Genomic DNA, 27,395 nt, shown 5'->3' with positions numbered 1-27,395 from the left:
CTCAACCCTGCAGTTCTTACAGGCAGAGGAGATGAGTGGAAAGTGCAGAATGAGGCTGAGCTGAGGGTGCCGCTCAGGCTTCTGCATACCAGGGGCAAAGGCAGCCCGGGTTAGCCCATCCTCAGCCCTGTCCCAGGCCTCACCTGTGCGGGAGTTGCAGCCGCTTCCTCATTGTCCGACTCCTCACTGCTTTCTGAGTCTTCCTGCACCTCAGCCTTGACCTGTGCCACTGCAGGTCCTGCCTTCCCAGGGGGCCCTGGGGTGGTCCCTTTTCCTGAGGGCCCCTTGGTGGCTGGTGAGGCAGCTTTCACTGGGAGGGTCTTCCCTATAGACTTCATCTGGAATGACACAGAAGAGAGGCCTATCACAGGGGCCAAAGGACCAATGAGGGCCAGCCCTGACCCAGCCAAATGAACTTGGTCTCACCTGTCCCCCTGCTGCAGCAGGAGCTGTCTCCTCCTCGCTCTCGGACTCCTCGCTGCTTGAAGAGTCCTCCCCTGGCTTCTGGGTGTGCCTGACTATGGCTGGGGATGACGCGCAGGTGGGCGTACTCACTGCTGCTGCTGTCCGGGGGGCTGGTGTGCCGACTTGCACTGGGGGGACCCTGGCAGATGAGGGTGTAATGGGGGTGCCCTTCCTTGGGGAGGCCTTGATCTGAGAAGTTTTCACAGCTGATTTTGCCTGAGGGGACACACAATTCAGAAGCTCGAGAAGGATCTTGGACTCAGAGCCCCCATGTGCTCAGGGCTGGAGCTCAGTGCCATCCTTCGTAGAGCCCCTCATAGAGCTGACTGGTTGGCGGGGGCAGTTAAGAGTCAGGCTGTGCAGCCGCCCCTCCCGAGACCCTACCTGGGCTGGAGTCTTGGCTACAGGAGCTTCATCCTCACTGTCTGATTCCTCCTCACTGCTCTCCGAGTCTTCCTCGGCCCTTTCAACCTTGACCTGGGTGGTTGCAGGCCCGGCCTTCTGAGGGGGCCTCTTGGTGGGACCGGAGGCAGGTCTGATCTGGAGGGCTTTCCCAGAGGACTGTGCCTACAGTGAGACACAGAGATGGAGAGGGTCACCCGGTCCAGGGAGTGGAGGTGGGGGAAGGGGAGGGGGCTTCCGGCACTGAGCAGGAGAGACAAACCTCACAGGCAGAGGACTCACCTGGGCTGAGGTCCCTGCCTTCTGCATCTCCTCCTCGCTGTCTGACTCCTCCTCACTGCTGCTCTCTGAGTCCTCCTGCTTCCCATCCTGGGCGGCCACAGACCTTGCCTTCTGAGGGAGCGCTGGGACCGTGCCCTTTGCCGAGGGTCCTGCACCTGTGGCTGAGGCAGCTCTGACCTGAGAGTTTTTCTCCAAGGGCTTTGCCTGGGAGTGACAGAGGACAGGACAGGAGGCTTAGCGGGGAACGTGTGAGGTAAGACAGGAGGGGAGGAGGGCGAACGGAGGTTCTGGAACAGAGGACAAGAGGCCCACAGGGTCTCTGCAGGCGACTCCCAGGGCTGGGCTGGGCATCCTCCAGCCTCACCTGAGCCAGGCTTGTAGTCTGCTGCATGGCCGTGGGCACCTCGCCCTCGCTGTCTGATTCCTTGCTGCTGCTGCTGCTGCTCTCCTCCTCCTCCTGCTTCCTGGGCTGGGCTTGGGTGGCTGCAGGCCCTGCCTTGCCAGGGGATGTTGGAGGGGACCCTTTCTTAGGGAAAAACACCTGGATTTTTGGTGTGGAGGCAGCTTTAACCTGGGGGATCTTCCCAGAGGGCTTTGCCTGGAGAGAGAGAAACAGAATTAGGGGAGAGAGCCCAGATGGTGGACTCGAGGAAACAGGAGAGCAGATGGGGTCGAAGACCACAGACTCCACGTGGCCCTGTGTGTGGCTGGCGCACGTGGAGTGGGAGAATCAACCCTCAGAAGACTTCCTGGGGTGGGTGCCAGCTCCGGGGCCCTCTCTCCAGGTCCCACCTGCACTGGGGTCTTGACAGCTTGTGTCTCCTCCTCGCTGTCTGACTCCTCGCTGCTGCTCTCCGAGTCCTCCTCTGGCTTCCCTAAGGGCCCTGCCTTCCCAGGGGGTGCTGGGGTGGCCCCTTTCCCAGGGGTCCCCTTGGCAGGACTAGGAGCAACTCTGATTGGGACGGTTTTCTCCAAGGCCTTCACCTGGTAAAAGAGAAAGCATGGTTTGTTCATTTCTTTCTGAAAACTCTCTTGTGATGTCTTAAGAATAAAGCCTGAGCCCTTAGTGAGACTCATGAGACCCCTTGCTTCTCTCCCCACTCCCCGCTTTGACTGACACTCCAGCCAGTGTGACTGACCAGCCAGATGGCCATATCTCCTCATTCCTGGGGCCCTCATACCCCCTGTCCATCTCACCTGACCACCAATGCCTCATCCCCTGGGTACCAGATAAGATACCAGTTCCTTATACTAGTTTTCTGTGATGGCCAGGGTGGATAGGCTCCTCACCTGGGCAGGCTCAGGGCTCTAAGGGCCTTTTACCACCAGTCTGACCCCTCATCCTTGCTGCTCTCTGATTCCAACAGTTTCCCAGTGCCTCTGGTTTTCCCTCAGGACATGCCTAGCTGCAGCTCTGGCCACCCATGCAAGAAGGAGGTCCAGCAGATGGAAGAGAGCTGGATTTCTGTTTGCTAACAAGCCATGATTTGGCCTGAGAAGCCAGAGGGCCAGGTAACTAAAACTTCTCAAGTTCCTTCCCAGCAGGACCAGCCGGGACAAAGAGAGCAGCCTGTTTACTAGACAGGGGAACTGAGGGGAAGGGGGTGGTGGGCGGGGTTCTTCCCTTTGGGCAGGAAGGGCAATTTCCAGAATCAGCTGAAGCAGAGTCAGGTGACCTTGCCCTTCGCCTCCCAGAGCCCCGCCTCCCCCTCCTCAAACCCCAGGGCCGGTGTCCTCCGGCAGCGGACGTGCTCTTTACACAGCCGCCCGGGACAGGGGAGCAGGCCTCCCCTGTGCCTCACCTGACTGGGTGTCCCCGCAGGGGCGGCCTCCTCACTCTCGTCGGACTCTTCACTGCTTTCTGAGACCTCTTCTGGCTTCTTGGCCCTGCTGGCTGGGGTCACAGCACCGCCTCTGACTTGGGGTGTCACAACCCCTGCCTTCCCTGGAGTCGGGGCTGCACTTTTTCTCGGAGACTCCTTGACTGCAGTGGCTGAGGCTCTGACCTGCAGTGGTTTTACTGCGGCTTTCGCCTGGAACAAGAGCATGGGATCAGAGAATAACCCTGTCTAGCACAGAGGAGTGTAAGATGCTTCATAGTCTGTAACGCTCTGTCTTAATGTCATCTCGTTCTCAAACAACTCCCTAAGATACCACCTTTACACCCATTTTCTGGAAAAAGACAAAAGGCTCAGAGAGGTTAAACCACTAACGCTGATAGTAAGGGACAAAGCGCTCAACCACAAACCTCCTCTACCACCTGGCACACAGGGCTCAGTGGAGGGGCAGCCTCTCGCAAGCAGGACAGCTCATACTTGTCTACCCCTCCAAATATTAACACAGTGTCTGATCACGGTGGCTACCACAAGGGCCAAGAAGCCAGGACCTGAGCTCTAGTCTTGGCACCAGCCTGCTGAGAGTCCTGGGGCACCCTCCCTCCCTCTCTAGGCTCTGGTCCACTGAAGCTGTGTGTTTGGCTGCTGGCTTCCAGGGCCAGGAGTGTGCCCCTTCCCTTGACAGAGCCTGGAAATGGAAGCCCAGGGTACCTTTATAGCTGGCTGTAGCTAGGGCCCAAAGGTGGGATGGAATGTGAGAAGCAGCCCGCAGTTAGGGCTGCATCTTCAGGGGTTTCTAGCTGAGGTGGAAAGGGAAGGTAGGAAGCGCCATGGGTGCCAGGTCAATTTGATCCCCAAATCCTATCGTTCTCTCTCCCCATCTCTCTGCTGGGTGCCCTGGTGCCAGCTTTCAGCATCTCCTGCCAGCATTACTCCAACAGCCCTCTCAACCATCTCACTGCATTTATGAAGCACCGTCCTCCAACCCAGGCCACAACCAGCGATGTTTTGGAACCATAAATCAGGCCATCTCACCTGTGTGCCTGCAACCCTGCAGTGGCTTCCCACAGCCCCCAGGACAAAACCCAAACTTCTCTCAGTGGTCCTCACGGTCAGGCACCGATCTGGCCCCTGCCTCCCTCGGACTTCATCTTACATCATTTTCCCCTTCATTCATGAAACTGTGGATCACTTTTCCTGAAAAGCATCAAATCTGCTGTGTGTCCATCCCTGCCATGCTGTCCCTCTGCCCACATCGCACCCCTGTTACTGCCCCTCATGGCTTTCTGGATCCTCCGTTCATACCAACCATCACCACTGCAGTTAAATTTCTGAGGGTCCCTTTCACTCCCCCACGGCAGCAGGAACCTGCCTGCCACTTGGAAGGTGCATGCTAAGGAATAATCTGCAGGGACTCCAGGCCACGGTTCACAGAAGAGACAAGGCCACGGACTTCCTCAGGCAGTGCTGAGACCCAGAACCTCCTCAGCAGCCTGACCCCAGACAGCCACACTCCTGAGCCCATGGCCTTTGCTCGTGCAGCTTTTCCTGCTCAAACACTCATGCCCCGACATGCCCACCCGGTGGAGCCCCCTGTGCGTCAGGCCCTGGTCCCGTGCCGCCTCTCCCAGAAAGTCTGCCCCCACCTCACAGGTAGGATGGTGTCTCTCCCCACCAACTCCAGGCCCTCTTCCTGCCCAGAGCACAGTGAAAATCTGGCTCCCAACCTGCCCAGGCTCAGCCTTCCAGCTCCTGGTCACCCCAAAACACCCACTGAATGGGGAGAGGTGACACTGGTACCACTGGGAGGTGAGGCCTCTGGCCAGGCCCCAGGAGGGTTAGAGGTTTGCAGAAGGCCACTCTGAGGGTGGCTGGCAATTACCTCCAAGTCCGTCTCATCACTCGAGCTGGTGGTATCCTCACTGGAGCTGTCAGCCTGGTCGGCGGATGCCATTCCTGAGGGATAAACACGGAGGGGACTGAGGGCCAACCCTTTATAGACCTGCCTGCCTCTCGTTGGCACCCTCCATGCCAATTACTCAGGGACAGGTATGAGTACTGCTCCCTCCCCCCATGGAAGACAAACAGCTGAGGGGCATACCACACTCCCCCCACTCTGCTCTTGCACAGCTGAGGGGCTGGTAAGAGGTGTAACAATAGGTCCTGACACACAAGCGCCAGCACCTGGGGGCTTAGAAAACCTTCCCCCATCACAGGGCAGCAGGCAGGGCAAATGCCTATTTTACATGCGATGCAGAGGCAAACCCAGGCCTCAGCTTAGCGTCTAAGCCTCTGTGGAAGGCGCTGGTCCCTACCTGAGAGCAATAAACCAGAAAACGCTCCAACCCCACCCTGGCTGCTCACACTCCCTCAGCCAAGCCTGAGGTGTCCCTGCAGCAGATTCTCTCTCACCCAAGGGAGGGGAAAGTGGCCTGAGGCGGGGGTCCTCGCTGTCATGGAAACAACCGCCTGAATTCCAGAATGTCCCGGGGGCCTGACAAAGCAGTGCCCAGGTCTGCCTCCCCAGCCCGCCCTCGGGCCTGGCCCTAGAGGTTGGGGCTCCTCACCAGGCGTGGTGGCGGTTCTGAGGGCTGACACGCTGCCCTCCTCCTCGGTTTCTGACACCAAGACAGCATTTGCCGAGGGCCCCGATGTCTTCTGGGGTGACTTCCCAGTGAGGAGGTGGGCCACTGCCTTTCCCGGGGCAGGGTGTGTCGTGGAGTTCACCGTCTTGCTGGCTTTCGTGGTCTTTGCCTACAGAGAACAGGAGTGACAGCCACTGGGTATGGTCAGGTGGATAAGAGCACAGACCACATTGGCTCCCACCTCTGCCACTTCCCAGACCCTTGAGCTTGGGCACATGACCTCCCTGAACCTCTGTTTCTTCATCTTTGAAGTTATGGCTTCATCACCAACCTGTGGCCAGTCAAGGGGGGCACTGAAAATGGTACCTCCCCTCGCAGAGGTGTGAACTGAATTACAGTTCTTAGGACACAGCAGTTTTGCTAAGCGGTTAAGTAGCAATTTATTGTGGATGTTATCATGGCCTCATGATTATTTCTACGTATTTTTTTGCTAATGCTCCAGTCAGTATCATGGACACAGTCCTTTACATGTCTGAGACACTACTTTGAGGATGACCAGAAAATGATATTCTGCCTTCCAAGTAGTTTCCAGTCTAGAAAATGTTTCTCGAGTTTTCAAAGCCACAGGTGTCTTATTTGCTATGGTGTCTCCACTGCCTCACGTAGTACCTGGAACATAACTGTATTGGTAATGACTCGCTGAATGAAGAGCTGAATGCAGGACCGAAGGAGGAAAGGAGCCGTGTACCCCAGGTATGTAAGGTGCCCAACAGCTCACAGCAGTAGGCACCATCACCATCTTACAGACAAAAACCTGAGGCCTGGAGAGGTGCATGGGACACACCCTGATCACACAGCTGGTGACTGAGATCTGAATCCAAGCTGGGCAATTACCCACAACCCAATTCTTCACTGATGCCAGGGAACGTGTCCTACAGGGCACCTCACCTCCCATGGGTGACAGCCTGGAAGATGGTCCCACTCACCTTGGCTTTTTCTTTCACATTTGAAGACGAAACTGTCCCTGTGACTGAGGAGTTGGTAGCTGCTAATCTCGGGGCTGCAAGACACAAATACCCGTTGGGTGAGCCAGACCAGCCTTTTCTCAGGGAAGAAGAAAGGTTTCAGCTCACATAACAATTCAATTTGTATGGCTGCCTGGTGTTGGCGTAAGATTTGAGGCTGAGCCTGGACTGAGGAAGGGCTCAGTGGTGCTCAACCACATCCCCCAGGAGCAAGAGAGGAGAGTGGCGACATGAAAGTCAGCTGACTGCATCCCCAGTGGGGTCCCAACTCCCTGGAGGCTCGAGATACTGAGGGCCCCAGAGGAAAAGGGATTGGCTCCCAGACCTACTGCATACTACCCTGGAGGCCCGAACAACTCCAGGGATGCCATTCCCACAGGCTACCTGCCACACTGCAGCCCCGAATGCCACTTAGCAAGACAGGGGCAGGTCATGCAGCCCCAGGTCCACAGAGATAGCTGCTCGAATTTAAACCATTTCCCAGTGGGTGGGGAGCTGAACTACATGACTGGAATCTTGTTAGATGTCGGTTTCCAGATCCTTGTTGCCTTGATACCAGGATACTGTCTCCTTTGAGTTCAGGTTAGGGAAAGATTTCTAATGTATGCTGTGAAATAAAGAAGATGCTGTTGGGGGCTTCCCTGGTGGTCCAGTGATTAAGAATTCGCTTGCCGATGCTGGGGACACAGGTTCAGTCCCTGGTCCGAGACGATTCCACATGCCACAGAGCACCTAGGCTTATGCACCACAACTACTGAGCCCGTGCCCTACAGCCTGTGCTCTGCAGCGAGAAACCTGTGCAACCAAACAAGAGTAGCCACCCCCTCACCGCAACTAGAGAAAACCTCGAGCACAGCAAGGAAGACCAAAGACAAAGGAATAAATAAAGCCAAGAGAAAACAAGTGTTGATTAGGTTAAAAATACGATGCTGTTGAGAGGAATGACATGATCTAATTCTTTTCCTGACATTTAATTCCATCTCTCTTCATTTTTTTTTCCAATTTATTGGCTGAGCTGGGTCTTTGTTGCTTTTCTCTAGCTGCAGAGAGCAGGGCTACTCTCCAGTTGTGGTGTGTGGGCTTCCCATTGTGGGGGCTTCTCTTGTTGCAAAGCACACGCTCTAGAGCACAGGTTCAACAGTCGTGGTGCACGAGCTTAGCTGCTCCGTGGCATGTGGCATCTTCCCGGCCCAGGGACTGGCACGAGCTTAGCTGCTCCGTGGCATGTGGCATCTTCCCGGCCCAGGGACTGAACCGATGCTTTTTGCACTGGCAGACAGTCTCTACCACTGAGCCACCAGGGAAGCCCTTTGTTGATTTTTAATTATGGAACATCTTAGGCCCATTCATAAGTACCGAGGAAGAGGACTAAGCCACCCAGCCCCAACCATTATCAACTTGTAGCCAATCTTATTTCAACTGCACCCCTCATTCCTCCATCCCCAGTGAGTATTATTCTGAAGAATACACCAGACATTGTATCATGTTGCCCAACAATATTTCAGCAGGTTTCTCTCAATGAGGACTCTTAAAAAGTATCATTGTAATTCCATTATTACAGCTTAAAAAATTCATTAATATTGAGTAACCAGTCAGTAGGCAGTTTTACAGCTTTTGTTTCAAGTAGTTAGTAGGTATGGATGTACGCCTGTACGGATGTCTATCTGAGTGCAGATGCAAAGGGGAGCGTCGTCAGCATCATCAGGCTATTTTCCAGGAGATGCATTTAGGGAGAGGAAAGGGAGCAGGCAAGGGGAACAGGAAACCTCCCACTTCTCTTCTGTATGTTTTTGTAGAGTTCACAGCGAACTTGTTTTGCATTATAATTTTCAAAGATTAAGCAAAGTATAAAATACATATTCAGTATGATCGCCAATATTTGAAAAAACATGCTCAGGAAAAATAAATGGAAGAATAATTTGCCAAATTATACATGGCCAAGAATATGGGTAATTTTCCCCTACCTCTCTCAAAGTCATTTTCACATATTCTATAATGAATATAATGAAGCCTGTATTTCTTTTACAATTAGAAAATATATTTAAAAATTAAGAAGTTACCTTCTATGTAAGTAAAAACCAATACTGCAAAGAAGAACGGTAATTCTTCTGTGGAGCTGTGACCACTGTTGGTTAAAGCACAAACTACCCGGAGAATGGGGGGAGGAGGGGCTGTGACGGCCTCACGGGGGACCCCTGCCAATGCACCGGAACCGGAGTGCCTGGGACAGCGTGCAGGTGCTAGACCTGCTCACTTCAGACGGGCAACTGCTGAAACAGCCCGAGCACACAGGAGAGGGGCCCGCCGGCTGTCGGCTCTGAAATCTCTCTAGCAGCTCTTCTGAAAATGTGGGCTGCTTTTCTGGTTTTACCAGAATTATCTCGAAGGCTTAAACAAATGCAGTTCCTGGACTGGACTGGAGAGGCGACTCGACATGCCTCTAGACTCTAAGAGCCCGTTCATGTTTTTGTTCACCACTGGATTCCTAGCACCTGGGACACAATGTCTGGCCCAGAGGAAGGGCTCAAATCAGACTGAAATAGGTATGTGGGGCTCTTACAACCTTCCCTTTAAAAGGACCTGGTCCTCCGAGGGCTCACGGAGGTGAAGCTGGAGGTGGACTCTCCCTTGGAACAATCCAATATACAACAGCCTGTCCCCGAGAGGTGCAGGGTACTGTACCGAGCCCCCAGCGCAGAAACGGGGCCCTCTCAGCACCCAGGGCTCTTACTGGGTTTGGTGGTTTTGGCTTCTGCCTCCTCCTCTTCCTCCTCCTCTTCTGAGCTTTCTGAGCTGCTGATGGGGTCTGACACACGGCTCCTCTTGGCCTGCAAGGCCGCATCTTCCTCTGCCTTCCGTTTCCGGCCAATCTCCGAAGTTCTGCAGGACAAGGGTGACTGGCAAGCTCAACCAGGGGGCAAGAACAACCCTAGGAGAGTTGAAAAGGAAGACCTCCCACATCCTCCCTGACCCCAAAGAGAAAGTGTATAAAGAGACTTTAAACAGTGATGAAACAGAGTGCAGAAACAATTTCGTGTTGTGCATCTTCACTCATTTCATTGTATTTTTATAGTTTATTCATCTCCAAACACTCAGGAAGGGCGGACAGTATTTTCTAACAGCAGCTAAGAGTCACAGAGCTCTAAGTGCCGGCACTGTATACACTTCACAGAACCATCCAGGCTCCTCCTTCCTTCAGGACTTGTGGCACCCCAGCCACCTCCTCTTGGAAGACTGCCCAGGTCTCTGTTGTCCCTCAGGCCTCAACTGCAGTACAGCCTTCTCGGAGAGGCCCTCCCCGGCCACCACTGTCCTCTAAGATATTCTCTGCCCTGTTTCATTTTCTTCAGAGCACTTTTCTCTCTCCTGCTATTTTACTTACTTCCTACTTGATGCCCCCACTGCATGCCCAGGGAGGGGAGGGCTGGCAGAACCTTTTCCAGCTCACTACAGTACCTAGAGTACCTAGCCTAAGTCTCACGGCTAAGTGACCTGCCCAGAGTCACAGTCTGAGGCTTCTGGGGAGGATAAGCACCCAGAATTTTCAAGCATCACTTCCTCTGAGCCCAGCCTCCTGCCTGAGGGGGTCACTGTCTGTGTGCCACACTCTCCATGTGGGACAGATGTCGCTCTGCCACAGTTTGGGATGTGCTGCCTGGCTCCCTTGTTCCCAGGAAGGCCACTTGTTGGGAAATCTTCTGCAAAAACATATTTCATTTATCACATGTATAGGTTCACTCTGCCTCTCTTCTCCCCGTAGAATGTAACTTTCACAGGTGCAGAGATTTTTTTCTTCCAGTTTGTTTCCAACGACATGGAGAACAGTTCTGTCCCAGAGTAGGCGCTCACTAAACAGAGGCGAGTAGAGAGCTAATGCCTCCATTGGCCAGGTTTAGCACTTTATTTCCTATTATTATCTTAATTTTACTGAAGGAGACAGACTTGGGGAGATCAAGTTTGTCCAAGGTCACACAAGCTGGGTTTGAACCACCAGGTTAGGCTGGCTCTCGTGGGTGTGAGGTCCTTGTCCAAGTCAGTACCCCTCATCCAGAGAAGGGGCTGGTGGTAGGGGAGGGCATGTGGCATGGCTCAGTGAAGCAGTTCTCCGGGGGCAGGAAGTGCTGCACAAATAGTCAGACACCTGGGCACATGGAAGAGGAAGTAGGGGGTGTACCCTGTGCTTGCCTTAGCAGCAGAGGAGAGCCAAGAACTGAGGGCTGACAGGGCTTGCAAAGACCTTAGCTCTCTACTGGAAGCTGGGATCCCTTCTCTACCATGTCCGCTTTTGCTTACACACCTCTGATGACAGGGATCTCACCACTCTACTGTAGCCCACCTGAGTTTTGAACAGCTTTGATGACCCACTGCTTTTATTCAGAAGCTGACACTTGTCTTCCTAAAGCAGGTTCACATGGGTCCCACTTCAGTCTCTCAGGCCCAGGGAACACCCCACTCCCTTTGTCTCCTAACATGTGCAGATAGTGGTCCCTCCACTGCCCCTCTGCCATCTCTTTTCCACCCAGACAGTTGCGTATTCACTATCATTCCTCATGGGCCACAACTGCAGGTCCTTCACTCCCGTAGTTGGCTGTGGTCAGGCCAGTTCACTGAGGGAACAATTATCCCCTCCTTCATTTTCAAACCATTCCTCTGTTGATAGTCCTTGGATTATACCCCCTCCTTGTTTTGCATGTTTCACAGGCATTTCACATTCAACACGTCTTTGAAATCTTTCCCTCCATGTTGGGTTCCTTCCATTCAAGCGTACAAGTGAGACACCTGGGAGTTGACTACACTGCTTCTCCAAACCATCTGCAGACCCTCATCTCATCCTCTAGTATTGCTGCAAACTGTTTCCCTCCTATGTTATTCCTGCCTCAAGCCCCATCAGCTCTTGTCTGGAGGCCGATATCCACAGCCTACCCAGTCGAGCCAGTGATCTCACTCTCTCCACTTCACCCTTCCATGGCTCCCAGGGCTCTTGGGGCAAAGACACAACTTCTCCTCATGGGTGATCAGGCCTGTCATGGGGTGGTCCCTGATGATCGTCCAGTCTCGTCTGCACTGCACTGCAGTTACAGGCCTCAGACCAGCAGCTCCCTCTGCCAGCTACACTCCATCAGCCTTTCCACACCTATTGCTGAGTTCACTTCCCCATTCCTTGCAGGTTTCAACTCAAAGGTTACCTCAAGGAAGCCACCCCTAAACACCTAATGAGGTGAGGCAGTTTTGGCCCCAGGCACCTCTTTTTCATAATCCTCACCACCACTGTAATTTTATACTCATTTGTCTCATTCTCCATGGTATGCTTACCTCCCCGATTCCAATGTTAGCTCCAGGAAAGGAGCCACCATGCATGTCTCACTCACAACAATATCTCTGTACTGAGAGCCTGGCATTCAGTAGTTACTCAATAAATGAGCGTTGACTGAATGAATAACAAGCTGCCGAGAAGCTCTTGTCCTGCAGAGACACTGCTCACAGCTCTCAGTGTCCTCTCTACTACCAGAGAGACACCCGTATCTGTGGCGTAGCTTCCTAGAGGTGATAATAGTATCTACAGTAGGTTATGGGGACAGATCTTAGACCAGATTAGTAGCTGATTTCATGCTGAGAGCTTGGGGTATCCCTCCTGCACTCCCTCAGCCCCATTAGACTTACTGTTGCCAGTGTGTATAGATGTCCAGAAGGGTTACAGGCTGACTCAGGAAAATTTTCTGCAGAGAAGCAAAGAGAAAGCAGCAATTAACCCTCCTGAGTACAGCAAGGTTCCTCCTTGGGCCCCACTCTCATGACATCATGATCCACAGAAAGATGGCTGAGAAGGGGGTCTTTCTGCTCTGGGCAATATGTCTGCTCGGCTCTGCCAGGACCACCCGAACCTTTCAGAGACACGCAGGGCAAGTACTTCCAACTAAAACCTTTTAAGACAATATTCTGGTGAGAAGTACCTTTGACAGAGTAAAGTGGGAATATTCCAGGCTAGCATTTATCTAGCCCCCAGCCTCCCTGTCACTCTCCAGGCTTAGGTGCCACAAGACAGGGCTTTTTCCACCCCTGACCTTTCAAAAGTCAGGCTGGTCAATCTCCCCAGGCAGTATGAACCACAGACTAGACACCCACGCTGTCTGCTGACCCACTGGGCACAGACTGGAACCAAATGGTGCCAATCCTTTGGTAGAACAAAGCCCTTTGGAGCCAAGATCAGAAATCTATTCTCTCTGCAAATGTCAAGAACCTGGGACGTCAAGTGCCCCAAGGAGGCTGAGTGAGTAATGCAGGGCCAGGGATTTAGGCAGAGTGGCCAGGAGGGTGCATCTGGGGTCAGGCAAAGAGAACTTGTTAACTGGATAGTCTACTGTCTTCAGCTCTTTAAACTTGCAGGTTCTTTCTTTATATGGGGATAACAGTAGTATCCATCTAAGATGCTGCTCTCAGGCCTGAAGGAGACAATCTACAATAGTAACTGCACAGCACAGCAGCCAGTAACATTCAGACTGTAACTGACAGTGACTGAAAGTGTCAGTTTCACTTTCCTTGGCCCCAGGCACACTGGCCCTCAAATCTGTCAGGGGACTCCGCCCCCATCGGGGCTGGCTGTTCTTTCTGTCTCGAATGCTCTCTCCCGCCAACTATATGGCTCACTCCTTCACTTTCTTCAGGTCCTCGCCCAAAGTCACCTTCTCATTCGGGTTTCATGACCACCCTATAGATAATTTAACTCTGACATTCCTTATCCCTTCTACCTGCCTTATTTTTACAACTAGCACCTACCATCACCCCACACACTGTATCATTAACTTAAAAAAAAAATTCAGTCATTTGTCTGTTCCTGCTGGAATATATGCTTCATAAGGGCAGGATTCTTTCATCTAGGCAAACGCCCCAAAGAAGATAGGTACTCCCTTTTGTTGCCTGTAGCTGTTAAGTGATATAACTGAAGAAAAGCTACCGAGGTCCAAAGATTGGGAAAAGCAGAGATGATGTCTTATTTGTCATCCTTTAGTCTCTCCCAGAGGTCCTGAGAGCAAGTATCATGGCCAGAGCCTGCCAGAGAGACACCAACTAATCAAGTCCACAGCCACCACACCAACTTAACACCTTCCAGTGGCTTACCACTACTTTACCAAAACCAAAGGAAGCCCGCTTCCTGCCTCTGTCTCCCCAGAGATCTCTGTCAGCCTTGAACTCCACACTTCAGTCATAAGAAACTTTCTGGCGGCCAGTACATATGCAACACTTTGCATTCCTACTTGGAACATCCACTTCCTTCTCTCAGATCTCAAAGCAGCATTCACTTCCTCAGGAAAGCAGTTCTGGATATCCCTGACTAAGGCAATCTGCCATTCCTGTCTTAGCACCCTATGCTTCTCATTCTTGGCAGTTGATGCAGTGTTGAGAGCACAGGTACTTTTGCGGTCCTTTGATTTATGTCCATCTCCCCTAACAGATTTAGCCTGTAAACTCTAATTAGTGAGCCCAGGGACCCTCCTCACTATTCTATCACCAGCACCCCCACTGCCAGATTAACAGCTGCTCGAGGAATGGATGAGGTAAGAATGACTACACCACGAGTTCAACTCCCAATCAGTACAGAAAAGCTGCTACGGGCTTGCGCTCCAGCTCAGTTTAGTAGCTTCAGGCCCTTCTCGGGGCGCTCTTTCGCTCCTTTCAGGGCTGGTAGCGGTCCTCTCCTCCGACTCGCAGCTACCTTTTCGCCCTAGGGGGCCGCGCCGAGCCACGTGGCCCGACACTTCGAAACTTTAAATTGTCGCTCCCGGAAGGGGGTGGAGGTAAGGGGCGCGGGAATTATAAAGCCCAGAGCGTCCGGTCTCACGTCCCGGCCCGCCCACTCCACAGATAAGGAAACTGAGGCCCAAAGGAACTGGGAGCCACAGAGGTGCGGGGCAGAGGTTGCGGCCCCTTCGGCACCCCGGGCCGCGTCCCAGAGCACAGTGGGATCCGGTATCTGCGCGCCCGCAGGCCGCCAGAGGAAGAGGCGCGGGCCGCCTCTCCATAGATCTTGCACGCGGCCCTTAGACACGGCCCGCGCACGCTTACCTGGCCGCTCTGCTCCTTCACTTCCCGCGCCGCACGCACATAGCCCGCCTGCAGCAGATGCTGGTAGATCAGGGGAAGGAGCTCTCGCCGCTTCCTGGCCTCAGCCATGCCCGCGACCCCCGGCCTGTCCGTTCACCTGCACGCCCCCCTCAGTCCCCGCCCGCCACTTCCCTTGTGCCCTTAGACCTCGCACCCCCCACTTCCGGCTCCTCCTCCGCCCGCCGCGCGGCACGCCGGGAAGCGTAGTCTTATCTCCAAAGGTGGCCGGCCCCGCCTCGGCGGGTGAAAAGGGAGGAGGCCTGGGAGGCATTGAGACCGCCTATTGGCGGGGAGGGCGGGAGTCGGATCCGGACACGCCCCCTGGGCCGCCTAAGATTAGAACGCCTCCCTCTTAAATCCTTCAGACTCGCTCCTTGAAGGCATTTGTCTTCCTCTTAGCTGTGTGACAGCTGCGATCGGGTTTTACTCATCTCTGAACATCCTATTCAGCTCTCTCTAGACTCGAACTTCCACTTACCCACTCATTTAATCATTTCACAAATCTTTTTAGAACACATGAACCGATGCTATTTGTCATCGTTCATTCATTCATTGAATAGTTATTGAGCGCCATACCTTCGACAAGCGCTTAGGCTAGGACTGCGGGATATATAAGATGTGGCAGCTGCCCTCAAAGCTCGCAGGAAAGAGAGAGGCTGGTAATCAAGCAACTATGGTTCAGTGTCTTCTGCACATTGTCTGGGGCAGGCACAGCCTATGGGAGAAAGAAGGGGCCCCTAACCCCAAGGGGATATCTAAGCTGAGGCTTAAAGACAGAATAGGAGTTTCTAGGTGCAGAGGAGAGGGCTGGCATCCCAGGCAGAGGGCACTGCATGAATATAGACAGGAGAAACCACAGGCCAGGAAACCCAAACATAAAACGCGGTCTGTGCTGCTGGACTGTTGAGTTGGAGGGTTGAGGGAACCAGTGTGGACACAGAAGGATGGACAAGTTAACAGGGCCTACAACACCCACTCCCCCTGGTCAGAGTTTGCACTTTGCTCCAAGGGCAATAGCCAGTCTCTGTCTGACTCTATGCAGGAGGGTGACTTGGGTGTGTGTTTTTTAAAGATTGCAGTGGGGACTTCCCTGGTGGTCCAGTGGATAAGACTCTGTACTCCCAATGCAGGGGGCCTGGGTTTGATTCCTGGTCAGAGAACTAGAACCCACATGCCACAACTAAGACTTCTCATGCTATAACTAAACAGTCCACATGCCTCAATGAAGATTGACGATCCTTCGTGCTACAACTAAGACCCAGCACAGCCAAAAAAAAAAAAAAAGATTGCTATGACCAACACATAGAGGATGGATTTGTGGAGAACAAAACTGGATGTGAGGGTGTTGTAGTTGTGGAGAGGAGATTGGCAGGGAGAGAGTGAGTTAGGCTGGGGAATATTTGAATCAGCTATTCTTTTTTTTTCTTTTAACATATATTTAAAATTTTTATTTGGATGTTCATTTATTTATTTATTTGGTCTTCTGCACTAGGTCATCATTGCTACTCGCAGCCTTTCTTTAGTTGTAGTGCTTGGGCTTCTCATTGTGGCCATGGCTTCTCTTCTTGCGGATCATGGGCTCTAGGGCACTCTAGGGCTTCAGTAGTTGTGGTATATGGGATCTAGAGCATGGGCTCAGTAGCTGTTGGCACACGGGCTTAGTTGCTCCATGGCATGTGGGATCTTCCCAAAACAGGGACTGAATTCATGCCTCCTGCATTGGCAGGCGGATTCTTAACCACTGGACCAACACGGAAGTCCTGAATCAGCTGTTCTTAACTTCATGTGTCTATCGAGAAAATGAAGAGAGCAAGAAGCACCTAACGTTTGCTGTAGAAAATTCTGAAGGTGTACAGACACATAACGTTTTCCGCCCAATTTTAGGATACGGGGTAAGCACATACCTGACCATCCTAGGCTTAGGAATGATTCCTCCAGGAAGAAATAGGGAACAGGACCAGGTAACTGATGGAATATGGTAAGTGAGGAAGAGGGAGGAGACTAATCTACATTCAGCTATTTAGCAAATATTTATTGAACAACTACTGTTGGAAATAAAACTGTCTCTACCCCAATAGAGCTTATAGTCTAAGGGGGAGACACAACCTAACAAATACATTTAATTTGTTACATGTATTTTGTTATTTATATGTTTTTGTTATTTAACAAACACATACAAATATATTGTTACAAGTGGTGAATAAGTGTAGAGAAGAAAGGGATAGAGTTTTTTTCTTATGGAAGAGGAGTATTTAAAAGCTATGCTGGAGTCATTCTGCCCAGGTTCAAACTCCTGCTTTGTCTCTTATTAACTAGGTGACCTTCGCTAAGTTATATAACTTCTTGGTGCCTCAGTTTCTTCACTCATAAGATAGAGGTAATTATAATTTCTACCTAATAGGGTTGCCATGAGGAGTAAATGAGTTCTAAGCAGAAACACACAGAAAAGTTCCAAGAATAGTACTGCACTTGTGTGTCCATTAGCCATTACCATGAAATAGTCCGACAGGATGACAGGATCTGTCTCTGCTTGGGGGTCAGGGAAGGAGTCCCTGAGGAAGTGATCTCTGTGAGGACCTCTGAACTATGTGCAGGGGAGAGTGGGGTAGGGGGAAGAATCCTAGGCAGAAGAAAGGACCTGTGCAAAGGGCCTGAGGCGAAAGGTACCACTGAGAGAAGAGGTGAGAAAATACCTTCGTGACAGGGCCCAGAGGGAGAGCAGGGGGACTGGGGAGTTTGGAAGGAGGGCAGAGGCAGATTCTGTATCGAGGCTCTTTCTCTTCATCCTCAGAGATTTAGGAAGCCACTGACAGTGTAGGTCCAAGAAGGACAGGATGACATTTGCATTTTATTGTGACCCCTGTAGGTAGAGAGTGGAATGGGGTGTATGTGTGTGTGTGAGTAGCTGCAAGATGACAGGTTAGGGTTAGGAGGGCAGGCAGGCATCCAGGGAGAATATCACAGGGGTGGTGCTGGTGGCAGTACAGGTGGAGGGCTGTGGAAAGTTCCAGGTATCAGGAAGTAAAATCATCATAGAGTTGTGTGGGAATGGAGGGGATGGAGAGTGAGTGTCAGGACGACCTCTGAGGTTTTCATGAAAACAGGCAGTGGTTTTTCACTGAGATGGGGAAAACTGAAGGTGAACTGGGAGGGGTTGCTGGGTGAGTGAGGATAAGAGGCTGTGGAGGGGGTCATGAAAAATCCAAGTTCCACTTTAGACGTGTTGAGCTTGAAAGACCTTTGGGACCCTGGAGGTAGATGTTGAATAGGCCTGGGTTTGGAAGCACATGAGGATGGGAAGTTGTCAGGAGACAGATGATCACATGGCTGTGGTTGAGAGAGGAGAAAGTGCCCCAGGATGGAGCTGTGAGGCACACCCACAGATTGCGGCTGTGAAAATGAGGGTGTACCTGCAGAGGCTGCGAAGGAGGGCCCAAGAGGTGGGAGAAAACCCAGGAGAGTGGGCATAGGGAAGGAAGCCAAGGGAAGGAAGCTGAGAGTTTCAGGCAAGTGGGAAGAGTCAAGGGGCAATGCTCTGAGATGTCAGAAGGATGAGGATGGGACCAGCGGCTTCAGTTATTGACAGACATGGGGACTGTTGGTGGTGATTTTAAGGAATACTGTTTGTGCAAAGTGATGGAGAGGGTCAGATGGCAGCGATCTGATGAGTGAAGGAAGGGTGAGGGAGGCAATGGGTCTTTTGAGAAGTATTTGTGTGAAGGGGAGAAGAGAGATGTTGTGATGGGCTCCGTGTGTGTGTGTGTGTGTGTGTGTGTGTGTGTGTGTGTTAGGGGAGGGGAGGTGTGTTAGAAGGTGGAAGAGACCTGAGTTTGTTTTCAGGCTGATGGCAGATCAAGGGGAGAGATTAATTAAGGGTGTGGGAAAGAGGGGAGGCAACCAGTGAGCGATGTTCACAAGTGTGTGCGAGGGGATGGGATCAGGCGCGTAGATGGAAGGGCTGGTCTTGGAAAGAAGGAGGGATGACTTCTCTAGAACCAAAAGAGGGAACAAAGAGAGGATGGGTGCAGATGTAGATGTAGGTTTGTAGTGGGATGTTAAGGGAGATTTCATCTTCGGCTTCTATTTTTTCTGCAAAGTGGGAGGCAAGGTCTGCTGAGAGCTGGGGAGAGGTGGTGAGGCGTTTGGAGGAAGGAGGAGAGTGTGCCTTCAGAGGAGCAAACTTGCCCACAGAATTCCAAATGCCTGACAGTGTTGACAACCCCAGTGTGTCCTGTCCTGTTGGCAGGGGGATTTCCCCACTGCGGCTCACCTACCCACATACAAGCTGTGCCGGATGGGTGGAGAAAAGGGCATAGGGGTCTAGAATGTTGGCACCTAACCTTTGGGCCCTGGCATCTAGGCTGGGCAATGTGGAAAGTGAAGACAGATGCAGTCCATTTTCAGGGAGAGAGTGGAAGCCTTCGTGGACTGGGCAACCACAAGGTCAATTACCAGGAGCCTGAGCTCAGAGGGGATTGGCAACTCAAATTGATGACTATGCCCTGGCCCCTGACTGGGTGGCTGGCGGAGCTACTCACTGAGATGGCAAACAGGGTGATGAACATGTAAATCATTAGGAAGATCAGTTTTTTTAACCCTTCCAAGAACCAGTTTCAGCCCCTTGGGGCATTATGGCCCCAGTTAAGAATGCCTGCCTTAGTAGAATGTAAACTCCTTGAAGGCAAATTGGTGGTTCTCTTGTTGGCTGCATTATTCCCAGCCTTAATCCATAAATACTGGCCAGTGCAAGGGTGGGTACAGCCTGCCTCCTGAGGAAGAGGGGAGGGCAGAGCAGACGGGGCACATGTGAGTACAGACCTGGAAGCGGAAATGTGGGAGGCTTCTAGAAGTCAGTGGAGAAGAAACTGAGTCTTCTGTCCTTGGATGACCTTGGGAGAAATGGAGAATTGGTATTAAATTAAACAAAAACCAAACCAAGACAGTCTAATACCTTTTGTCTGGCAACAGGTTGTTTGTTTTTGTTTTGTTCCTAATAAAATTCATTTTAGGCACTTATGCTTTGTCCTTGGCTCCTGGGAGGCTGCCTCTTCTGTGGACAATTTCTTTATTTCCTTGATTTTCCAAATCATACCCTTCACTGAATTGCCTTGGGGGCCCAAGCATAAAATCAAAACATTAAACTGATAAAATATAACATGGCAACAATTAAGGCCGCAACAAAACAGTGCATCAAAAAGAAAAAAAGAGAACAAATCAAAACACACACAAAACTGGCCTCAGAGCATTTTCTTCCACTTAGAAAAAGATGTCTTTCTTAGTGTTAGAAGCCAGAAGCTTCCAGGCCACTCAACTGTGAGTGACTCTTGGGTAGGGTAAGCCGTGCGCCTTGCTTATCTTAACTTCTTGAGCAGGGCACTCAGGAAATGAGTGCAGGAAGGAATGTTAACAGAAGGGAAGGAAGCTAAACAGGTAGGACTCTACTCCCTTATTTTCCCAGCAAAAGTGGCTCCTGAGTGGAGGTAGCTCAATATAAGGAAGGGGATCCTGGGCCAGGAGTCAGGAAACTGCTTTTTTTGACCTGGCACTGCTGTGTGACCTTGGGCTAGTCTCTTGCCCTCTCTGATCTTCAAATTTTCTTTTCTTCTTTGGAGAAACTGGACTAAAACCAACACAAACACTCTCCAGAGAGGCTCTCTTTGCCCCCAGCACCCAAAGTTGGCCCCCTTATCCACTGTGACCACGGGTTCTCCCTGGGCCAAGTCACTTGGGCCAGCTGGTTTCCCACAGCTTTCTTCTCTCTTCTAGGATGACAGTTTCTCTGTTTCTTTTTTCCTTCAGTCTCATTGGAGTTTTTAAAGGTTATAAAAGATTGAAAAGTTCTTACTGAAGTAACAAGTCAAACAGTTTATAGATACATAAAGACTGAGTTAATCTTCTCTCTTTCATTCATTCCCAGCCCACTTCCTCCCATCTAAGTACTAATCAGGCCTGACCCTGCTTAACTTCTGAGATCAGACACGATCAGGCACATTTTGGGTGGTATGGCCATAGACCCATCCCATTTCCTGACACCCAAGTGAGGCCCTGTGGGGCTCCCGGGTACAAAGTCCCTTTTGTCTCCTGTTTCTTATAGACAAGACTCCAGCTTCCATGACTTCCCCTGAGTTCCAAAGGGCAGATTTGAATGGCTGCCAATTAAGAGAGGCACAGCAAAGTTAAAGGGACCAGAGAATCTCATCAAGATTGGAGGCCACCTGAGATCAGATTAAGCCCTGCTCACACGTCAGAGACTTCACTTTTGAACCATTGGTATATCACCTTCATCACACCCTCCCAGGTTGGGGACTTCCCTGGCCATCCAGTGGTTAAAACTCTGTGCTTCAAATGCAGGGGGTGTGAATTTGATCCCTGGTCTGGGAACTACACATGCTTGATTGCACGGCCAAAAAAAAAAAAAAAATCCTCCTGGGTTGGGACACATAGTCTTTCAAGGCAGAAATCCGTGTGTCTCCTTTTGCTTGGCAAAGCCATAAAGCTGTCCTTTTCTGCTTCACCCAAAGCTGTCTCTGAGATTTGATTCAGCACCAGTGTACAGAGAGGCTGAGCTTTCAGTAATATTCCCTATACTCAGCCCACTTCAACAGCTCAGGGGCCTGGCCTCATGTACTTCCTTGCAGACAGACACAGGCATCCTTGGCAAGGTTTCAGTTCCCTAGTCCACACTCTCTTTTTTATTTTACACAAGGGGGTCATGCTAAACACAAAAGTCCACAACTTGCTTTTTCAGTTAATAACGTATCAGAGCTGTTTCTCCAGACGTTTGGCTCTGCCACGGACTTTTGAGTAATCGTAGCAGCTCACATTTGTAGAGTGGGTACCATGAGACTATGGGATGCACCGTAGGAAGCATAGAGCTAGTTATCAGCCCTGTTTTTGTTGTTGTTTTATTCATTGTACAGCATGAAGGATCTTAGTTCTCTGACCAAGGAATGAACTGATACCCCTGCAGTGGAAGTGTGGAGTCCTAACCACTAGACCACCAATAAAGTCCCTAACAGCTCTCAGGTAAGAAAACTGAGGTTCAGTGAGGTCAAGGCCTCAGCCACACAGCCAGGGAGTGGCACGCCTTGGACAGGCTCTGGCTGCCAGAGTGCCCTAGCCAGCCCCCCGTGGGGCAATTGACAGAGGCAGGAGACAGCACGATACAGTTTAGTGCCTTCTAGTTGTTTGGCTAAGACAACGGTGCCACTCAAAACAGCCTAGTAAATACATCTGTACAGACTGGAGCTTCAATTTTTGTAGAATGGAATCAAAAGTGGGCCAGAGGAGATGCATGGGTTTATTTTAATAGCTAAAGCCAGATTAACTACTCAAAGGCTTGTAACAAACCACAGTCTCATCGGCATAATTTCTTCTTTATGTGATTTTCTTTCTCAGAGCTGAAAATGTCCTTGGAGAGCAAGGAACCCAGTTGTCTCTTCTTGCCCATAAAGGTACAAGCCCAGTGGTAGGGACTGACTTGGAGGGGTCCCCAGGGGAAAGGGACAGAGGTAGGCCCCATCCCTCTTGTCTTGGACCACTGCTACACTGTTCTTCCCTCCAGGCAGTCTCTGCCCTCATGCTCTTCTCCTCTGTCACTCTCTTCTTGCCTGTCCTTTTATTTATCTTTTAAAACAATATTTATTTATTTGGCTGCACCAGGGATCTTAGATATGGCATGGGGGACCTAGTTCCCTGACTTGGGATTGAACCCAGGCCCCTTGCACCGGGAGCACAGAATCTTAGCCACCAGACCATCAGGGAAGTCCCTCTTCTTTGTCTGCTCTTCACACCACATTTGGCATGACACTACTCCTCTGCTTACCAAATCTCCCCCAGATGAACCACTGACCATGGGATCCTATCACAGTTTTCTAATAGACATTCAAGCTCATCCCAGTCCATTCATCCTTCAAAGCCAAAGGCAAATGCCGCCTCCTCAGTGATGCCTTCCCAGACTATCCCAGCTTCTCATCTCAGCATCGTTAAATGCAGCTAGGCCTGCTCTCCAGGTGGCTCCGTCCAGGTGGAGCCACATTACACAAGGACCGGCCAGGAGGGGGCAGTGCACAACCAAAGGACTGTCTCTCTAAAGGTCAAGGTCACCAGCGTGCCTGGAGCCCGTGCCACCCCCCCACTGTGGTGTGTACCCCTTAGTCTCTCCAGTGTGTATGCCTGTAGGAATATGAGGTTCCACCCGGTGGTGTGAACAGTGGCAAATGCCACCTCTCCCTGCGTCTCCCTGCATCTCTGTAAAACAACAGGGATGGACTGGTTTGATGTTTCTCAAAAGTGGAGAGAAATAAATGGACATTTAAAAATGAAAATCATTATGCATTTATTTTAAAGTGTATTAGACCAAAAAAATAACTAGCACATCAAACCTGTTATTTCACAGATATTATTGCTTAGAGTGGGGCTAAAGTAGGCATTCAAGTAAAAAAAAAAACAAAACAAAAAACAGTGAGTCAATGCAAAAGAAAGTATCAATTAAATAATAGTACAGGTAGTAAGATGACGGTGAATGGCTACAATTGGAAAAACACTGGTCTGCCTCTGATCTTCTAGAATTCTGTGACTTGCAGGGACTCCTGTCCTCACTGGGGTGGAGGCAGGGAAGAAAGGAAGGAGCTGCTCTAGGAGCTGGGGTGCTGTGTCTTGGAGTGGAGGGACAGGAATTCGGCAGATGGGCCGTGTCCCCACCACCAGCCCTTCCTTTTCCCGTGGAGGGTAGGGTTCTTGCCCTCCTCCCCGCCTTCTTTCTCAGCTTCCCTGCAGTTACTAAGGAGTGGGAGGCTGCGAGGGGCTGTGTTCTGAGAGCTCATCTGCTCCCTCATTCTCACCCAGCACCCTGTTTGGCATAAACTATTCAGGGTGATGATTAACAAGGATGCAGGAAGGCACTGGGGATGGGGAGAAAAAGCAAGGTGGTGTGGTTAGCATTTGCTCACAGACGTGGATGTCCAACCTGGAATGACCATCTAAGGATTCCCAGACTTGCCCAGGCATCATCGTCACTGGAAAATTCTTTAGAAAGACGATTCTAGGGCCCCACCTTAGGCAATTCTGATTACGGGGCCCCAGCGTCTGTGTGTTACAAAGCTCCCCAGTCCCTGCTGAAGCTCCTAGGTTTACTTCTCCCTCAGTGTACCTGGGGAGACACCAAAGCTCAGAAAAGTTGTGTCACTTACCCAGAGTCACACAGCAACTCAGCAACATGTCCTGATGACTCCCAGCTCATTTCTCCCACTGAGTATCCCTTACTGAATCTGGTCCACAGTCTGCAAAGAGAACGCCACTGGCAAACATAATTTTTTTGAGCATCCTTTGCCTCTGGGCTTCTTAAGGATTTTCCACAGAAAAGAACATGCTGTGTGAGCAGCCATCTGCTGAAAGGGCCGGAAGGGTTGGTGAGGGGTGGAGGAGGGTGGCAATGGAAGGGGTGGCTGGGAGATGTGGGTTTCTCTCTGCAGTTGCCAGCCTACACAATTAGCCTGCTGAGGGCAGGAGCCAATTCGGATGACGCCATCAATAGTTGGGTTTTCACATGGGATCCTGAAGGAGCAGAATTAGGAGCAGTGACTAGGATACATTTCAGATGGGATTTTCTAACAGTAATTAGTGACCTGGGAGACAGTTGACCCTGGAGCAACTTCCAGCTCCCTGCTTTTCTTTATTATAAAACATTTAACATGAAGAAATACGGGCCAAATACATACCATGTTCCCAGGGACCTAGATTGTGAGGCATGACATCACAAATAAACCGGGGCTTCCCAGCCCATTTCCCCACCCCTGCCCACCGCCCCACCCTGGAGGGTCACCACTGCATTCCCTGAGGTTGCTGTGAATCACTCCTGTACATGTTTTCATATTTATGCTATGTATGTATGTATTCATAAAACACATAAAGTTTTGCTTTGCAGATTTTTCAAGTTTTCGTAAATGATATAATATTGTACGTTGCCTTCTGCAACGTGTTTTCATTCAACATTTTGTTTGAAATTTATCCACGTTAATGTGCAGAGCTCTGCAGAGTACATTATCAGTGTTCTAATCCTTTTCACTCTAGGTACTACACTTTATTAATCTTTTCTTTGGTTGATGGGCATTTGTTTCCAGTTTTGCACCGTACAAACCACACGGCTATGGACATCCTAGAATCTGAAAGTCTGGCTAGTTTCTTCCATACCCCATCTAGGCTTAAGCTGCAATCATCAGACTTTGGAATTTATGTCAGTCTGAGAGGGGCCAAATGCCTCTCCTTTATATTTTTTAATTTGTATGTCTCTGATCATTGGAGCTGAAAGATTTTCATCGTTTTATGGGTCTTGTGGATTTCCTCTCCTGTGAATTGCCTTTGCATCCCGGGCTGTGTTTCCTTGGGTTGTTTGTGTTGTTCTTATTGATCTATCATGGCTCTAATCCTGGGTCGGCTGTTACTATCTTATGCCAGTCAGTGGCTTGTCTTTTCGCCTTATTTATGGAGTCCTGATGCACGAGGGTTTTACATTTTAATATAACCAGCAGCATCAGTCTCCTCCTCTGTGGTCTGGGCTTCTGTTGGCTGTAGAAGCTGAGCCTGTTTCTCCAGTGTAGCATCCCCTCAGGAGGCCTTGTGGTGGAGTGAGAGGTAGGTGGCTTTTCCAGCTGGGCCAACCTGGGCTGAATTCAGCCTGAGAGGTTTATGGGCTAGGTGAACTTGGGAGGAAGTTACTTTACCTCTGGGTTCCAGTTTCTTCACTTTTAAAATTGGGATGAAGGGGAATTCAATCCTAGAGAAAATCAACCCTGAATATTCACAGGACTGATGCTGAAGCTGAAGCTCCAAACTCTGGCCACCTGAAGTGAAGAGCCTACTCATTGGAAAAGATCCTGATGCTGGGAAAGATTTAAGGCAAGAGAAGGGAGTGACAGAGGATGAGATGGTTGGATGGCATCGCCGACTCAATGGGCATGAGTTTGAGCAAACTCTGGGAGATAGCGAAGGACAGGGAAGCCTGGCGTGCTGCAGTCCACGGGCTTGCAAAGAGTTGGATAATTTAGTGACTGAACAACAACAACTAGAGGTTAGGACTCGGTACTTTCACTGCCGCTCGCAGGGTTCAATCCCTGGTTGGGGAACTGAGATCCTGCAAGACTCACAGCGCAGCCAAAAAAAAAAAAAAAACAAACAAACTAGGGCTGAGGGCAGTCTCCAGTTCTCTGGGAGGTGGTGGGGAGGAGGGCAGTGGCACGAAGTACTGAGGCCCCCAAGGAGGACTCACTGAGAAAAGTCTCTGGAGAAGTTAACCCCTGAGACCCATCCAGTGTGTATTCCCCTGCCTTGTCTGGCCCAAAGGGATCAACACAGTCTCCTCCAATCTAAGTACTGGTACATCTCAGAGTGGGGCTGCACCTTTGGAGGAACTGGAACATGGGAATCCAGGTCTGCCACCCCTGGGTCCTGGGCCATGCTCAGCAGCTCTGGAGGCAGGGACATGAGTGAGTGGCATTCCTGGTTCTGGCAGGAGAGGAGGGAGCACGCACACCACAGTGGCCAAAAGCGGCCCATTCAGCGTGACGGCAGACTTGGGAGAGCATCTGATGGTTCCAAGGGAAATATTTGTTGGGGAAAGAAAGGGGCACACAGGCCGGGTGACTTTCAGTCACATGTGACCACATGACGCCCACACAAACGGGTCTCTTGAGGCCAGAGCAGACAGGTTACCCCTGTTACCTCCATCCTGGGTACAGCACCCCGTGGGGGTGGGATCAAGCTGGGAGTGGGTGGGCAGAGCCCTCTCAGGTCAGCAGCCTCTTGGATGAGGCCACAGAGCTGTAGTCTGTTAACAAGGCCAGAAGATGCCTATTTATTCATCCTACTTACTGACCCCGAAGCACTACCACTGACACCATTACCACCATGGACGGAGGTTTCAGCCTGCTCAGATGACCAGAGCACTGGGGTGGCAGTCGGGAACACTTTTTACACTGAAACTGATTTCTGGAGTAAGCAGTACATACTCATGCAAAATTGTAAAGATGCAAAAAGGATGCAGAGAAAAGTAAGTCTCCCAGCTTCCCACCCCTCCCTTAGATTCCTAGGAGGAAGCAACATTACTGCTGAGTATATCCATATATGTATTTATGTGACATTGATAGTGGCACATTATACACACAGTGGTAAACCTTCTTTTTGTTTTCCTACCTTATCTTGTCTCTCCAAAATTCAGGACCTGGAATATAACAGGCAGGAGTGAACATTCAAAGAATGGTGGATTAGTGAATGGGGGGTGGTGGATGAGTGAATGACATCCATCCAGGTTTAGGCCTCTCGTACTCGGTATTTTGAGACATATCCCTAACCTCGGGAGGTTTCCTCTTCCCTTGGCATGTTGCTTCAGGTGGAAAATTCAGGCCTTCTTGACCCTGGCACAGAGCCATAGTGGGGGAACTAAGTGAACAAGGCTGCTGAACAGCTTAATTGTCATTTCCACCAGCGGATGGTTACCAGGGAGACTCAAAGAATGCTAGAACTGGGAGGGCTTTTTCAGAGACATGGAGGCAGCCTGACAAAATCTCAGAATTGGGGTGGGTCATTCCACCAGTTCTGTATGACTTTTTAAATGTTCATTCCAGTGATAATCCAAAAGAATTAAAATTTATATTTTTGGACCATCTGATTGTCTGTCCAGTAATGTTGCATGGCCATGTGACTAT

General features: G+C 50.8%; 1 protein-coding gene across 7 annotated transcripts in view; it reads right to left on the bottom strand.

Moving 5' to 3' along the window:
* Window positions 1-14,837, bottom strand: part of TCOF1 (treacle ribosome biogenesis factor 1) — a 38,538-nt gene extending 23,701 nt beyond the window's left edge. For 6 of the 7 annotated variants that reach the window (XR_807937.4, XM_002689293.7, XM_010807517.4 and 3 more), the window contains exons 1-13: window positions 14,656-14,837; window positions 12,256-12,311; window positions 9,326-9,474; window positions 6,556-6,629; window positions 5,552-5,738; window positions 4,867-4,940; window positions 2,952-3,182; window positions 1,942-2,133; window positions 1,514-1,747; window positions 1,150-1,353; window positions 850-1,032; window positions 427-681; window positions 144-338 (exon numbers count right to left, since the gene is read on the bottom strand). Coding sequence is in view for 6 of the 7 variants with exons in the window: in XM_002689293.7 (XP_002689339.2) it covers window positions 144-338; window positions 427-681; window positions 850-1,032; window positions 1,150-1,353; window positions 1,514-1,747; window positions 1,942-2,133; window positions 2,952-3,182; window positions 4,867-4,940; window positions 5,552-5,738; window positions 6,556-6,629; window positions 9,326-9,474; window positions 12,256-12,311; window positions 14,656-14,763 (2,142 nt within the window). In the remaining variant the exon portion in view is untranslated. The remainder of the gene's footprint in view (window positions 1-143; window positions 339-426; window positions 682-849; window positions 1,033-1,149; window positions 1,354-1,513; window positions 1,748-1,941; window positions 2,134-2,951; window positions 3,183-4,866; window positions 4,941-5,551; window positions 5,739-6,555; window positions 6,630-9,325; window positions 9,475-12,255; window positions 12,312-14,655) is intronic. The other variant, XM_059888793.1, reaches the window with a different exon arrangement.
* Window positions 14,838-27,395: the final 12,558 nt, after the last annotated feature.

Source organism: Bos taurus, chromosome 7, assembly GCF_002263795.3.
Source record: "Bos taurus isolate L1 Dominette 01449 registration number 42190680 breed Hereford chromosome 7, ARS-UCD2.0, whole genome shotgun sequence".
Classification (NCBI taxonomy): domain Eukaryota; kingdom Metazoa; phylum Chordata; class Mammalia; order Artiodactyla; family Bovidae; genus Bos; species Bos taurus.
The sequence above is the reverse complement of the archived record's forward strand: the minus strand, read 5'-3'. Positions and strand labels throughout refer to the sequence as shown.